Source organism: Hemicordylus capensis, chromosome 5 (assembly GCF_027244095.1).
Source record: "Hemicordylus capensis ecotype Gifberg chromosome 5, rHemCap1.1.pri, whole genome shotgun sequence".
Lineage (NCBI taxonomy): Eukaryota > Metazoa > Chordata > Lepidosauria > Squamata > Cordylidae > Hemicordylus > Hemicordylus capensis.
Window position 1 is genome coordinate 68,972,444 of NC_069661.1, and position 14,849 is coordinate 68,987,292.

At 41.2% G+C, this 14,849-nt stretch overlaps 2 protein-coding genes across 8 annotated transcripts in view; one reads left to right on the forward strand and one right to left on the reverse strand.

The window, feature by feature from the left end:
* The window catches only part of FNIP2 (folliculin interacting protein 2), a 79,870-nt gene extending 66,202 nt beyond the window's left edge, over positions 1–13,668 (forward strand). For all 4 annotated transcript variants that reach the window (XM_053255210.1, XM_053255208.1, XM_053255211.1 and 1 more), the window contains 7 exons: positions 656–802; positions 916–1,085; positions 2,803–4,006; positions 4,500–4,656; positions 6,567–6,767; positions 7,996–8,111; positions 10,589–13,668. In XM_053255210.1, the coding sequence (XP_053111185.1) occupies positions 656–802; positions 916–1,085; positions 2,803–4,006; positions 4,500–4,656; positions 6,567–6,767; positions 7,996–8,111; positions 10,589–10,667 (2,074 nt within the window). In that variant the 3' untranslated portion in view covers positions 10,668–13,668. The remainder of the gene's footprint in view (positions 1–655; positions 803–915; positions 1,086–2,802; positions 4,007–4,499; positions 4,657–6,566; positions 6,768–7,995; positions 8,112–10,588) is intronic.
* C5H4orf45 (chromosome 5 C4orf45 homolog) overlaps positions 8,399–14,849 on the reverse strand; it is a 47,956-nt gene continuing 41,505 nt past the window's right edge. For all 4 annotated transcript variants that reach the window (XR_008308455.1, XR_008308454.1, XM_053255216.1 and 1 more), the window contains 2 exons: positions 11,731–11,764; positions 8,399–8,518 (listed from right to left, as the gene is read on the reverse strand). Coding sequence is in view for 2 of the 4 variants with exons in the window: in XM_053255216.1 (XP_053111191.1) it covers positions 11,759–11,764 (6 nt within the window). In the remaining 2 variants the exon portion in view is untranslated. The remainder of the gene's footprint in view (positions 8,519–11,730; positions 11,765–14,849) is intronic.

Here is a 14,849-nt window from a genome sequence, read left to right on the forward strand (position 1 = left end):
TTTTGTCTCCCTTTGGGGACAAGGCATGCAAGCGAGTGTTGATAAGAGAAGAGTTTGTACTTCAGGTTGTTGTATATTATTCCTTATTGGAGACCTGATGCATTTGCTCTAAAACTATTCCTGAAGCTGCCATTACCTGGCCCTGGGTAGCGGCTTTTCCTCATAGATTTAAAAGTAATGTGATCAAATGCTTCTCCAGTTACCTTATGCAAAGTCTGTCCTATGGCAACCAATACAGACAACCTGTATTAGAGTACAAACTGGGTTTTCAGTGAAGCCCCAAATTCATCCCCTTTCTCCCAGAAGGGTGAGCAAAACTATACTCCCTCTCAGTGGTCGAAACTGTGGGTCCTAGGACTGACTGACATAGCTCCTTCATAGTCATGGAAGGCACAGGGCAGTGGGGTAAGGAATCCTGTGCACTGCATTTCTTGAAGTCCCAATTTTCCCTCGCATGCAGTCTCCAATCCCCATAATTTCAAGGCCCAGTGTGGTGGTACTGGGGAGATGACGCTTGTAGTGCAACAGTTTGTGAGCTGAAGTCGTTGCCCCCACCCCACCCCGTTATGAGGGAAGATCATATGGTCTTGTAATTTGAATTATTTGTACTTCTTTTGCTCATGGCTTTCTTCTTGGGTCCCTTCTTCTTTGGCAGAGTTACCATCTGGAACTTGTATTCAGTTCCAAGGATTGCAGAACCTGTGTGGCTCGCCATGATGTCTGGTGCTTCAGAAAAGAATCTGTTGTGCCAGCATTTTCTTAAGGAATTCACTGCTCTGATAGAACAAACAAGCAAAAACCAGTAAGTTCTCAGCCTTCTTTGCCCTGTTCTCCTTACTTGGAAGTTCTCCTTACTTGGAAACAGCAAGTGTATCGCAATGTTCATCACCTTATCTGTGGCTTTTGTCTCTGTAGGTTTTTAGCCGCCTTATTAACAGCAGTGCTGACCTATCACCTGGCCTGGGTCCCTACAGTGATGCCAGTTGATCATCTCCCTATGAAGGCCTTCTCTGAGAAACGTGCCTCTCAGTCGGTGAACATGCTGGCAAAATCACATCCTTACAATCCACTTTGGGCACAGCTTGGTTAGTGCAAAATATCAAAGCCAACTAAAGAGTTCTTTATAGAATCACATATCTTTAATCCACATAGAAACATGTTAGTGCATTTGCATTATGAAAAAACAGTTGCCTAAAAATATTAGGCTGAGGAATTGCTGAGCCACAATCATAAATCTCTTTGAGCTCTGCCCACAAACTGTCCAGTGGGACTTTTTTTGTTTTGGAATATCAGTACTGAACCTACCACAGTTTTTTTTCCATGCAGATGTACAAACACATCTACCTACTTGAAGAAGAGCTCTTTAAAGCTCAAAAGCTTGCACCATGTTCCAGTATATGGTATCCGGTCATGGATATATATTGCTATAAAGCACAATGATGCCCTCTAGTGGTTACAAGCTACATAATTGGCTTTTATTCCTTTTTAGCACTCTTATAGCAATGAAGTGTAGGTGCATCTGAACAAACATACAGTTATGTCTATTATGACTAACTAGTACAGGTTCTGTTGACTTTTTATATAAACTGAGAGTTTAGCAAAAAGATATGTGATGTGTCCAGTAGATAAATTCAGCATCCCAAATACCAAGGAGAGGAGAGCTGGTCTTGTGGTAGCAAGCATGACTTGTCCTTTTAGCTAAGCAGGGTCTACCCTGTTTGCATATGAAAGGGAGACCACATGTGAGCGCTGTAAGATATTCCCCTCAGGGGATGGAGCCGCTCTGGGAAGAGCAGAAGGTTCTAAGTTCCTTCCCTGGCTTCTCCAAGATAGGGCTGAGAGAGATTCCTGCTTACAATCTTGGAGAAGCCGCTGCCAGTCTGCGTAGACAATACTGAGCAATATTCAAATCCAAATCTTTGTTATTACGGTCATTCGACCAACAAAGAACAATACTGAGCTACGCAATACTGCGTAGACGATATTGGTCTGAGCCTCAGTATATGGGAACTTCATATGTTCCAACTCAGGTTTTTGTGTGTGAAACATTTCTAACCCTTAATGGGAGGAGGATTGAAAGGATCAGGCCTATACAAGGTGACATACTGCAAGCTGGGCAGGTGGGCACTATCATTGAGCAGCATTTCTAACTGTCAGGGTTTCAGTAGCCTTTTGGTTCTTTGCCCAAGTACAAGAATCAAATAGCTGAAATAAGAACACACATGTGCAAGCTGTACATTGCTCACTTTATATGGGTTGTCGAATTTTGCCCTTCTAGCCAAAGAATTATAATATATTTTAGCATACAGGATACATATTCCTGCCAATAACTTCAAAAGAACCTTTCAGGAACAAAATGGGTGACATATTAAAAATATATATAATCATTACACTATCGTAACTTAAATCATAGAAAAGTCAGAGACCCAGTCAGCGACAGTTAAGCACTTTCATGTCCCTTTGGATTTCACTAGATGAATTAAGCATGTGCTTTCTTTGTAGTTAATATGCACATTGCATCACCAGCATATTGACTTATATTAAGCCTGTGCCTTAATCTCCCCTGCTGAAATCCAAAGCAACTTGGTACTCAGTTCTAGTTGGATCATGCCTTTGGATCTTTTGTGATGCAAGTTCATGATGATATAGTTATTCACCAGCACTTACACTCATTTATCTACAAAGGGAGCAAAGAAACTATTGGAACAAATTTAAAACACACACTTTAGGACCTCTGTTTGTTAGAATTAAAGCACGGCGTGAATCTCCCTAGATAGATAATTTGTTAATGCTTTGTTATAGGTGACTTGTACGGTGCTATAGGTTCACCTGTCAGGATGACAAGAACTGTAATTGTTGGGAAACGCAAGGACTTGGTTCAGCGCATACTCTATGTTCTTACCTACTTCTTACGGTGCTCTGAACTGCAAGAGAATCAACTGACTTGGAGTGGGAAAGTTGGCAAAGGGGAGCAAGCCCTGAATGGAAGCAAGATCACCACAGCTCTGGAAAAGGGAGAAGTTGAAGAATCCGATTATGTTGTAGTCACTGTTAGAAATGAACCTGCTCTTGTGCCCCCTGCTCTGCCCCCACAAAATGTGAGCCCTGCTACTCAGGAGCACACAAGCTGCTCAGAGCCTGCTTCCTTGAAGGAAAAGCATGACGGGATCAATGCCAAGCAGAGTTCAGAGGCATCTTCTTGCTTGTCCACAGCTGGTTCTCCTAAAGGAAGTGTGGAAGAGGCGAAGAAGCGGGAAAGTGCAGCCACTTCAGAAGCCGGACATGCTAAATGGGAGAGTTTAACAGCAGAAATGCCTGACCACAACCAGAAAGGTGCAGCAGGGCAGCTGTTTGGCAGCTCATCAACTGCGCAGTGTCCTGAGAGGGTGAAGCAGAGGTACCCTTCCTTGGAAAAGGTTACTTTCCAAATTGGAAGCGCCACCTCACCAGAATCTGACTTAGGAGCCGAAAGAAAGGAGATGGTTGCAACTCGGGAGACGCTCAGGGATAAAAGCAAGCCTCAGTTTGTTGTCTCAAGTCCACTGAATATTCCCGGCCAGGCCCAATGGGAGAAACCAGACTTTGCTTTTAAATCACGTGTCAGGCAGAAAGCTAGCAAAATGTGTCTTCTGGCTTCACCTCAGTTGTCAGATCAGCTGCCTGTTGCTTCTGGTAGTGAAGTCAATATCATAAATGCAGGAAAACTGGAGGAAGCTAAATGTACATGTAATGAAAACCTGGAAAGTGGCTCTCTTGACTGTGATACAGGAAGTTCCACTGAGATGCAGGGTTCTGGAGAAGGAGTTACTGAAGATATCCCCTGTGGGGATGCGGGAAGGAAACACCCTTTTAGAATGGAAGAGAACATTCCTAGAAATGAGAGCTCAGACAGTGCTCTGGGAGAGAGTGACGATGAAGGTAGTGCATCTATTCCAGATGGACAACCTCTGAGCTCGGTCAACAATAGACTTGAGGAACTCCCAGAAGTGGAACTTGCTCTGCCAAGGTAAAAAGCTCCACCCAACCCTTAAATGCATTCCCAGAGTTTTACATTGCTTCAAGATAGTTCTTGAATTATTGGATAATGGAAGCTCTAACCTGACACTTAGGTCAACTAAAGTCAGAGGCTTTACTGTCCAGCAGTACTGAAATGCTGGTTTGGGTCAGCCCCCAAAATGGAAAAAATTAAATTTATGAGTAGTACCAATCACAACTTTGGTTTTTGCAGTTCTCAATGCTGTTTAATGTGGTTAAAAACAAGGGGGAAATGCTCTGTTTTGTGTGTCTGCTGCATTCAGAGCCCTGGAATAACTAACATCCAGAATGGAAACTGAGAATAGCTTTTGGGAGGGAGGCATAAACTTGGTAGACTGTTGTGTAGTCCATTCACATAGCATTAAGATCTTGAAAAGGGCCAATAAAGTTGTGTTGTATTTGCACCATTGAACAGAGGCCTGAAAAGTTGAGCATGAAGTGAGTAACCAAATCCTGTATTTCAGATCCAACATAATCAGCAATCAAAGCATGAAGCATTTTGCAAGGTCACTTCTGGGTGGCTATTGTGCCTCTTATATGCCCGATCTGGTGCTGCATGGAATAAGTAATGATGAACAACTCAAGCAGTGCTTACCAGCTGAGTTGAGTCATGCAGTGAATGTAAGTCCATGTATACCTCTGAGCATGTAGCTCATTAGCTGTAATCATTATATGGGTAAACACTGGCAGAAGGGGAGGCCTGGGATCATTTTATCCATTGAGCTGTTTACTGAAGGGAGGGCGGGTGGGGGAGAAAAATCTAATCTGTCTTCTTCTGTTCTGCTTAGAAATTTCAGATTTTATATATGTTCTTCACTATTTCAGGATGTGATGATGACTACTAGCTTAGTGGTTACAAAGCATTAAACTTGTTAATGGAGAACAAGTCTGCAAATGGTGGTTATCCGTGATAATTAAAAATGGAACCCCCTTGCTGAAATACAGTGTGCCTCCAAGTGCCAGATGCTGAAGGCAGACAAAGTGGTGGCCGTGTTGGTGGGCTATTGTGGCCACCCAGAGCCATCCTGCCCTGCCTGTGGGCTTCCAGATGCATCTGACTGGCTTCTACAGGAAACAAATACTAGATTTAGATGCACTGTGGCTTAATCCAGGAAGGCCACTCTTAGGCCTAGTTCTCATTCAGGTGGGAAACTTGTGTCTGGGTGATTGTGTTTCATACTTCAAGTAGGGACTCCTGTACTGAATGCTCCTCAAGATGAAGTGGTGACAGGGAGATAGGATAGTTGAAAACACAGTTCCCTGACACTATAGAGGTTTTTGTGTGTGTGGTGTCTCTGTTCAATAGGTGTTCACAGGTTCTTAAATGTAGTGAGGGTGATGTACTGAAAGATGAAGCAGAAGTATATGTAACCATGTTCAACTAGAACTAGTGAAGAAGCCATGATTGGGTCAGTTCAGATATCACATAGAGCTATGGTATAATCCTATTTCCATGTGAATTTCACAACTGTCAGGTTTGTGCTCCACCACCAACACCACCCACTCCACATTTGTGCAGAGCAGGAGAAAGTTTTCTACATCCATTCTCGCCAGGATCTGTCATGATTCCTAAACTCAGTAACTGAATCCTACTCTCATATCCTGGCTTGTTCAGAAACTCCAGTTAGAGCAAGCTGGGAGTTAATGGGTTGGGACATCACAGCAAACCTCACCTTTGTTCTATGCAGAAAACAAATAGAAAACATTCAAAAGGAAGGGAACAGAATACAAGCTGAACACCCTGTAGAACAAGGAGTCGCCTACGGTTCTGTGTGATGTCTGTTCTGGGTCCAGTATTTTCCAGGCAAGCCTGATCTTTGAAGCTTGCTGAACCCATGATGGCCAGGTTGCAGAATGAAACATTGAGAAGCCCTGATTCCATGTGGAACTTGCCACCACAGTATGACTTAAATGTTCTGGGTTTAAGTCTGCATAGCTATGTGTTCCACAGCTTTGCTCTTATCTAGAAATCTGTGCACACAGATTTGCATGTGGATCTCTTCCACCATGGAATGCCCTGTTCATCTGAACAGAAAAGCTCCATCCACATATGCATTGTGTTTGTGCACTGAAACAGATAGCCTTTGTACCCACAAAAGCTGAAACAGAAGACTTGTATGAAAGAGCCATCCTTACAGGTCAGCTCTCAGATGTAGCTTCCTTGTTGCTTCACTTCAGTATCTCCTGACAAACGCAAGCTTCCAGGTTTTTTGCTTGGATAAATGCCACCCAGACAGATCTTATTGGCTAGACGTGAGCATGTACAATGAAGGAGAAATCCTACTGGTTGCAGATTTGTCATCTGTTAACGGCTACAGTGAACAGCTGACTGCCGACTGCAGTTGCATTTAAGTAAAAGGTTTTTTATCAAAGTATACTGAATAAAAGTCTTCAGCATACCCTGTGCTTGGTTGTAAGTTCAAAATGGTATGTAATGGCTTATCGAATAATTAACCTCAAAAGTGAACAGAAGTTTGAAACTGTCCTGTTTTTCACTTCCTCTTGGTGTGCACTTTTTCTGCCTGTTGCAGCATCCAGTATTAGATGAGTCCATTGCGGAAGCTGTTTGCATTATTGCAGATACAGATAAATGGACAGTACAGGTGGCCACAAGCCAGAGAAAGATGATGGACAACATGAAGCTGGGCAAGGATGTCTTGGTGTCCAGCCAAGTGTCCTCTTTATTGCAATCCATTTTACAGCTTTACAAACTTAACCTTCCTGCTGACTTTGTAAGTACCCATTTATAAATAACTGCATGCAGTTGGTATTGATTAACAGTGAAGATGTGATGTGTGACTGGTCTCTGATCTGTTTGTACCATTATGCTGACTTTTTGGGCCTAGATGCATGGCCATGTGGTGGACACAGTTTTCCTGCCCAGTTAGCAAAACAGGGAATCCTACAATTCCTCTTTTTTTCAACAGCTGTTGGACAATTGACATTCTTTCTAGAGACCTCCATTTCTCCTTTTGCTGTTCACTCCACCCTGGCAGGCCAAGATTGCATCTGTTACTCCCTTGAGCTGCAGGGCCAGCAAGAGTGGGTTGCTTGCAACTTTGCCCTTCCCCTCTGACTCAGAGGCAGGCAATCTTGGCCTTCAACTCCCATCTTCCCCAGCCGCAATTTATTGCAGCTGGGGAAGATGGGAATTGTAGTTGAACAACAGCTGGGGAGCCAGGCTTGCCTACCCCTGCTCTAACTGGCAGATACTGAATGGGGTGAGGGGGGGTGCAGTGCTGTCTCTAAGTAATCTAGTTTCTGGGATCCTGATTACTTTTAACCTTCCCCCCCTCCTTGCCCCAAGTGTTAAAACAGATACACTGCTCGCCCTATGACTAGTAGGTCTATATCTGGTTAGCACTGTTGGAATGATTCTATGCCTCCAGACTATATATACCACCACCCCAAATGCTATGTAACGATTTTATGTGAATGCTCCTGTATGCTATATGATGACTATGTCTCCTCTAGTTTCAGAGGGACTGTCTCTATACTTGTTGCTGGGAAACAATATCAGGAGAGGGCTATTTGACTTCAGGCGTTGTTTCTGGGAGGCATCTGGTTGGCCAGTGTGGGGAAACAGCTTGCTGCAGTAAATTAGGGGATCATGGGACTGAAGCTTGCAGGAAGAGTATCTGTCTTGCATGCAAAAGGTCTCAGGTTCAGTTCATGGTATTTCCAGGTAGGCATGGGAAATACCCCTATTGGAAGTCCTAGAGAGCCATTGCTAGTTAGACAGTACTGAGCTAGATGGACCACTGGTCTGACTTTGTACAAGGCTTCCTAGGTAATCTGCGACATCTGATTCAGCAGGGCTCTTATGGGAAAAGATTCCTGGAGTAGACCAGCCTTTGGTCTGATCCCAGCAAAGATTTACACTCCATGCATTGCACTTTTTAACCTATTTGGTGTGCCCTACACAATGGGATCATAATGGGGTTTCCCTCTCTTTTACAGTGTATAATGCATCTTGAGGATCGGCTACAAGAAATGTACCTCAAAAGCACAATGCTGTCAAAATACTTGCGCGGTCATACAAGGGTCCATGTGAAAGAACTTGGAGTGGTGTTGGGGTGAGTGCTACTGCAGAAGTGCCTTTTGAAAGTCTGAGAGTTCTTGCCCTGCCATGTACTGAATGTTCAGAATAATTTTCACTTTTCCATAGTTGGTCTTCTGTGAAAAGACACTGAAGTATGAATGTGTAATGCTGAACCATCTGGAAATCCAACAGAGCTGTTAACTGTAAGAAAATGGAACAAATGTCTGGTTTTTCCTTCACTCTCTGAAAAGGAACAAAATAAAATAATGGGTTTATACAGATGATACAGTCCCTGCCTACACAATTGAAAAGGAGTCGCTGTGCAGTACAGGAACCGTATTCTTTAATCTTTTGTTGGTTACTTTAATTGTTCTGTTACATATTAATTGCGCTTCATTTATTTTTAAATTGTTGTAGGTTGTCTTGTGCTTGAAAGTTGGCCTATAAATAAAATGAAACTTTTGTTAGCACCACATTCTGAGTCAGATAAAACCATTCTGCAAACTGCCAGTTCACCTTCCCTGTCTTAAGACCATGCAGCCTATAAAGCAATATTTATAGTACATATAGTAGTTACTACACCATATGAAGCACTAGATAAACACATAGTTTTGAAGTTGCATGTTTTGTATTTGTACCCTTGGAAAGAAGCACTAGATGGATCTGAAAAAGTGATGCCATTTAGTTTGCTATGTGACACTTCACAAACTTAATATAACATACAAAAATAATTTACTGCATGCCCTTCTGTCTGCAGTACAGGCAATTTTTTAATCTTTGAGAGGTTTCTAGATTAGTGAAGTGCTTATCTTTCAGGGTGTCTGCATCGGACATTTCACCAAAGTCAGGGTATCTTACTGACAATCTTCTGAGTAATGGAATTATGGTATTAACCTTATTTCCAGACCTTTTTACAGGTTTGTGTTCCTGGAGTGGTGTGTCTTGTTACAGGCCCATCTATCACCCAACAGGTTTTTCCTTCACCATGTAATACATATTACATGGCGAATGTAATATGAACATATGGATCACATGGCTAATCCATAGAGTTGCTTGGTCGCACATGAGTATTGATTTTCCCTCTGCCCCCCTCTGTCTCTTCTGGGATTCATTTTGTTTCTTACCAAAGTTACTTGTGGCAGTGGGCAAGAGGAGAGTTGTCTAATTTAGCATTTGGAATGCCAGTAAGATGATTTTTGGCAATACTGCAGACTATATGACTTTTTGTCATTTCAAATGGAAAATGGAACTGTGATGCAGAACAAGATAGAATCACACAGTAGGACCATTCACTTCCTGCTAGTGCTTGTGGGGCAATTTGTGTCTAGCTTTAGAGTTCCCCATAGCCACTAGCCCTATTCTGACATTATGTTGTACGTGCACAGAAGTGTCTGTACATATATGCATGGTTTTGTGTGAATAGCTGCACATATGTTGAATATAAAGTGAGCCTGTATAGGTCCCTCAAATGCAGGATAAAGAGAGAATGTGTACTACTATGTGTAAGCTGGATACAGGTGAAACTCGGAAAATTAGAATATCGTGCAAAAGTCCATTAATTTCAGTAATGCAAATTAAAAGGTGAAACATATATGAGACAGACGCATTACATGCAAAGCGAGATAAGTCAAGCCTTAATTTGTTATAATTGTTATGATCATGGCGTACAGCTCATGAAAACCCCAAATCCACAATCCCAGAAAATTAGAATATTACATGGAACCAAGAAGACAAGGATTGTAGAATAGAACAATATCGGACCTCTGAAAAGTATAAGCATGCATATGTATTCAGTACTTGGTTTGGGCCCCTTTTGCAGCAATTACTGCCTCAATGCGGCGTGGCATGGATGCTATCAGCCTGTGGCACTGATGAGGTGTTATGGAAGACCAGGATGCTTCATTAGCGGCCTTCAGCAATTCTGCATTGTTTGGTCTCGTGTCTCTCATCCTTCTCTTGGCAATGCCCCATAGATTCTCTATGGGGTCAGGTCAGGCGAGTTTGCTGGCCAATCAAGCACAGTACACTGTATACTTTTCAGAGGTCCGATATTGTTCTATTCTACAATCCTTGTCTTCTTGGTTCCATGTAATATTCTAATTTTCTGGGATTGTGGATTTGGGGTTTTCATGAGCTGTACGCCATGATCATCACAATTATAACAAATTAAGGCTTGACTTATCTCGCTTTGCATGTAATGCGTCTGTCTCAGATATCAGTTTCACCTTTTAATTTGCATTACTGAAATTAATGGACTTTTGCACGATATTCTAATTTTCCGAGTTTCACCTGTATAATATGTGAATAACTGTGTGCTTACAGATCTGTATATGTGTATGCAGATTGTACACACACTGGTATAATGTGTGAAGAGGGCTTCTTTTGTCTCTAAAATTGGGGTTCTCTCTGAGAGTTGTCTTTTCTGTCCCTGCCCTGGCTGAAAGGCCCCCATGGTGACCTTTTGCTGTAACCTGCATGTTGACAAGACTTTCTATAATTTTCTTTTTCTAGGATTGAATCAAACGACTTGCCTCTGCTGGCTACTATAGCAAGTACTCATTCTCCGTATGTTGCTCAAATACTCCTCTAGGATAAAATCTTGAAGACAAAAGTTGCCCCAAAAAGTGAGTGGATTTGGGGGTGAAGGATGAACATGCCGACCAGGAGGAGATGGGAAATGACGAGTGACAGAAGTGCATTTGGTTGCCTTTCCTCTTCTGTGATTTACCTGGATGCTTATCAGTGGGATTTCAGTTTACATTATGTAAAAGATATTCAGGTTTTTTTTATAAAGTTCTTGGAATAAACTAATCAAGAATGCATCCTTGCATTTTAATAGACAAAAGGATTAAGCACTATCAGGAGATACACTGCTTATAAATGGCTTTGAGCAAAAAAACATCCACCACCAGAGAATGGTTTTCATACTATTGCACTTTTCAGTGTCTTGTACTGAATCTTTCAAATGGGATCTATAAGCAAATCTGTACATAAGCATTCCTATAATATGTTTGGATGGACAGGATGATGAGTAGGTGCATGCACATGCTTATGTTCTTGTTACACTAGCCCTCCTTGGAATTAGGAACTGGAATTCATTAATCTGATATCTCCTTGTTGCATAGTGGATTTGTTGTTTTTTTAAAATGGACAGAAGAAGCCAAAAGATCTGCAGCTGTATGCAGTGTTGATGGAGGAGATGGTTCTGAAACTGCAACCGTGTTGGCTAAAAGTGGTCCTTTGAAAGTAGGAGACTCGATTGGAACCTGGCACACTTTCTATCGCAAGCTTGAGCTGTGGCAAATGCAACATGTTGAATTCTCTTTTCCTAGTCTTAATATGTAGGTCATGCATCCTAATTATTCTGTATTACAAATTCAAAAATAGTGTGTGACAAACTTTAAGAACCAGTATGATGATGAACCCAGTGTAAAATCTAGCAAGCTTTTTTTCTTTACCTTGTGAAGGTCAGAAGACAACTTATAGCTACACTAGACTTCAGAGCAACTTGCAAATGAATCAAATGTACAGGAGGAGAAATGTACAAGAGAAATCCCAGGGTATATTGGGAGGGGTAGCTATAGCAACAGTGACATCGCCATTTATTATGATGATTCGCAAGTGTCCAAAGCAATCCCACAGAATGCACTAACCTCTTGATGCCTTTCAGTCTTGTATGTCTTAATTCTAAAAGAGAAAATTTGCAGTTAACTTCTAAATTAATCATATCCATCATTTTTTTCTATACAACTACATAGTTGAAATGACAGTTTCAAACATAGATCTTGGTTTCTAGGAGGTTCAGTATAAATGTTAACTACAGTACTTTAATTTCAAGGGCTATCTGTGAATCTAGAGCAAGGAAGAGCAAAAGATCTTTTGAAAGCTCTTCTGGCCAACACAGTACTGCTAAGGTTAGCCAATTGTCCTAGTACAATATCTGTCTTGGATTGAAAAGATTGAATTGGAAGTAGAAAGAGGTGTTTGTCATAACTGGCAACTGACATAATGTGGTGATGGCAATTTGATGCCATGTTGTCCAAATACCAGTTCAATAACACAACACTTTTTTGTTCAAGAAATCAAATTTTTCATCTTGTTTCATTGCTGCTTGGTTCTTGCCAATATTTTCATAGCAGTACTTAATCATACAGACCCCAATTTCAGGCATCCTTGTTACAGATGCTAGTAAATATCCATAGCAGTATTGTTCCCCTCCCTGCCCTGCAATCCTTCTTGTCACAAATTAGCTTCAAAAAATCAATTTCACTCAGAAAGCTTTTGTTCTAAATAGATGAAGGTTCCATTTCTGCAGACGGATCCACATAGGCAGGTCTTAAAGAAACCTACTCCATGCTTGCATTAAAGTAGAGGGATGAGATTCATTAGCATTCTTATTTGAATTACCTTTAAAATTATTTTGAGGACCCACATCTTTTTTCCTATTTATGTATCCTTAACTTGGAATAAAATATTTATATTATTCTTATAATAATATGTCATGATGCTCTTCACAACTTACACAATGAGAGATGGCCCTGAATCGGGATTCCATCATTTCATAAATGTAGTGTTCTATATTTAAGACAAATAGAATGTTCTCCTTCCCACTGAAAAATACTACCTCAATTAACGAAATAAGCTGCCAGTAGCTGGCTACAAGTTTGTGTACCCGTTGAATTTTCTGAAGGATTGTGCTGTAGCACTGACAGAGTAAAAGTCGTTTCCATGAGGAGTGTCATGGCTCTTGTTACTTGTGTGCTTTAGTTTTGGTATTTTTAATAGCTTAAAAGGGATATGGAACTACATGAGAGACATGTGGAAACTGACCATGAAAGGAAAGCTTGTCCTAAATCTTCAAGATTCCAAAGCCTTTTATTTTTCTTGGTATTCTAACAGTATTTTGTACAATAAAATTATTACGTGTTTTGGTTTCCTAAGTGGGAGCAATTGTTTTCAGAGTTAGTTGGACCATATTTTGCAACTACGTATGAGTGTGTTTTCCAAAACTGATTTTAAATCTTTGTCAATGGATACACAAAGGAGAAAAACATCTGATTATAGAAATTCCTTTAAACAATTAGTACTAATATAATACAACCAAGAATATAGCTTGATATCTAGCATTAACAATATTAATGGTATTCTAGATATGTAATTGGAAATCAACATCCGTTCTGGAGGGCTTGATGCTTTAATTTGCCACCCTATTTTTAGTTGCCTATCAAGCTGATAGTAGCAATGGTGGAATAGCATCCACACTTAAACATCTGGATTTTTAAGGGTAGTAACTGTTTTCACAAGCTGTATCAATGAACAATATTACCTGGAGTAGATGAAGTAACATGTAACCATTCTAGGGAAGCGGGTGCGGGGTGCGTGTGCGTTGCTAGGATATGTTTTAAGAGAAAATGCAAATTGTGTGTTGAATGGGTACCAATGTCAAACTGTGGAAACCTCTTACTTTAGAGCTGTAAATGTACAGTATTGTGTGTCAAATTCTTTGTGGCCTTGGTGCAATAAATTTTATGAATTTACTGTTAAAATGGGGTTATAAATCTGTCATTAAAATATTTCTTTCTACAGGGTTACACTTGAGTCGATAGAAGCAGCTAAATATTATCATCCATAATGAATTTTTTGTAGATGTTGCAAAATTCTGCTCATTTCACTGCTAGTTTGCAATGATACCTAATCGATGTGATCTGGAAAGGGAACAATTTTAACACAAAATATATTCTGAATATTTTACAAATCTGAGCTCTGAATAAAGTGTATTATCAAGATAAAATTATGGAAGGCTGTGCATATGCTACCTATTTATAGTCCTCATTGTGGCATGCCTAAATTTGTAGTTTGTATATCTATCTATCTATGATTTGACCCTCATGATATATAGCTACTACAAACTTAGCCCTGCCACAATCATCAGGCCCTATCATTTGTTCGTGGGGGTGGGGGCTGTAGAGGGAAGGGGAGAGAAAGATCAAAAGTCCCTCAGAGAAGCATTTATTATTTCTACCAAGCTGTCTACAACAACCTTCTTGCTAGATCGAACAAGCCATGTTGGACAAGGATCAAGAGAACAAGTGGTAGGCCTCACTGCTCCAAGCAGCTTGTCCACATCCTCAGAAGTCACAAACTGAAACCAATCCAATTGAATCACATAAGACGAGTTGTTGGGCACCTCCAGCTCAGACATCAAATTAATTGTGGAGTCTCTATCTAGGTCGGCCTAAATCAGAGGTTTTATCTGCGAAAAACTCTTTAAACACATCACAGTGGGTAACTGATGGCTCCAAATTCTGTTTCAAGGGAGGGGGAGCAGATACTAGTCCCCTCACAACTCCACTAGATGTGAACTCGCAGAGGCAATATGGGCAGAAAAGAACCGCCTCCTTGCCGCACGTATTGCCTGAGCATAGATCTTTAGATGTGCTCTAAGTTGCAATCTGTCGGATTCAAGTCGAGTCATTCTCCACTTGTGCTCCTGTCTCCACTTGTGCTCCTTGCTGCTTGAGCCCTTTCTCCACTTGTGCTCCTTGCTGCTTGAGCCCCCGTAGATCTTCTGTATACCAAGGGGTCAATTTTGAACCGGGTCGGAGGGGACACTTGGGAGCAATCGTATCTACTGCCCTGGTGAGCAAGTTGTTCCAATTCTCAACCAGGGCATCAACAGGATCACCAGCAAAGCCAACACTGAATCCCTCCAAGGCTTCTTGGAATCTTACTGGATCCAATAACCTCTTTGGGCAGACCATTCCAATGGGCC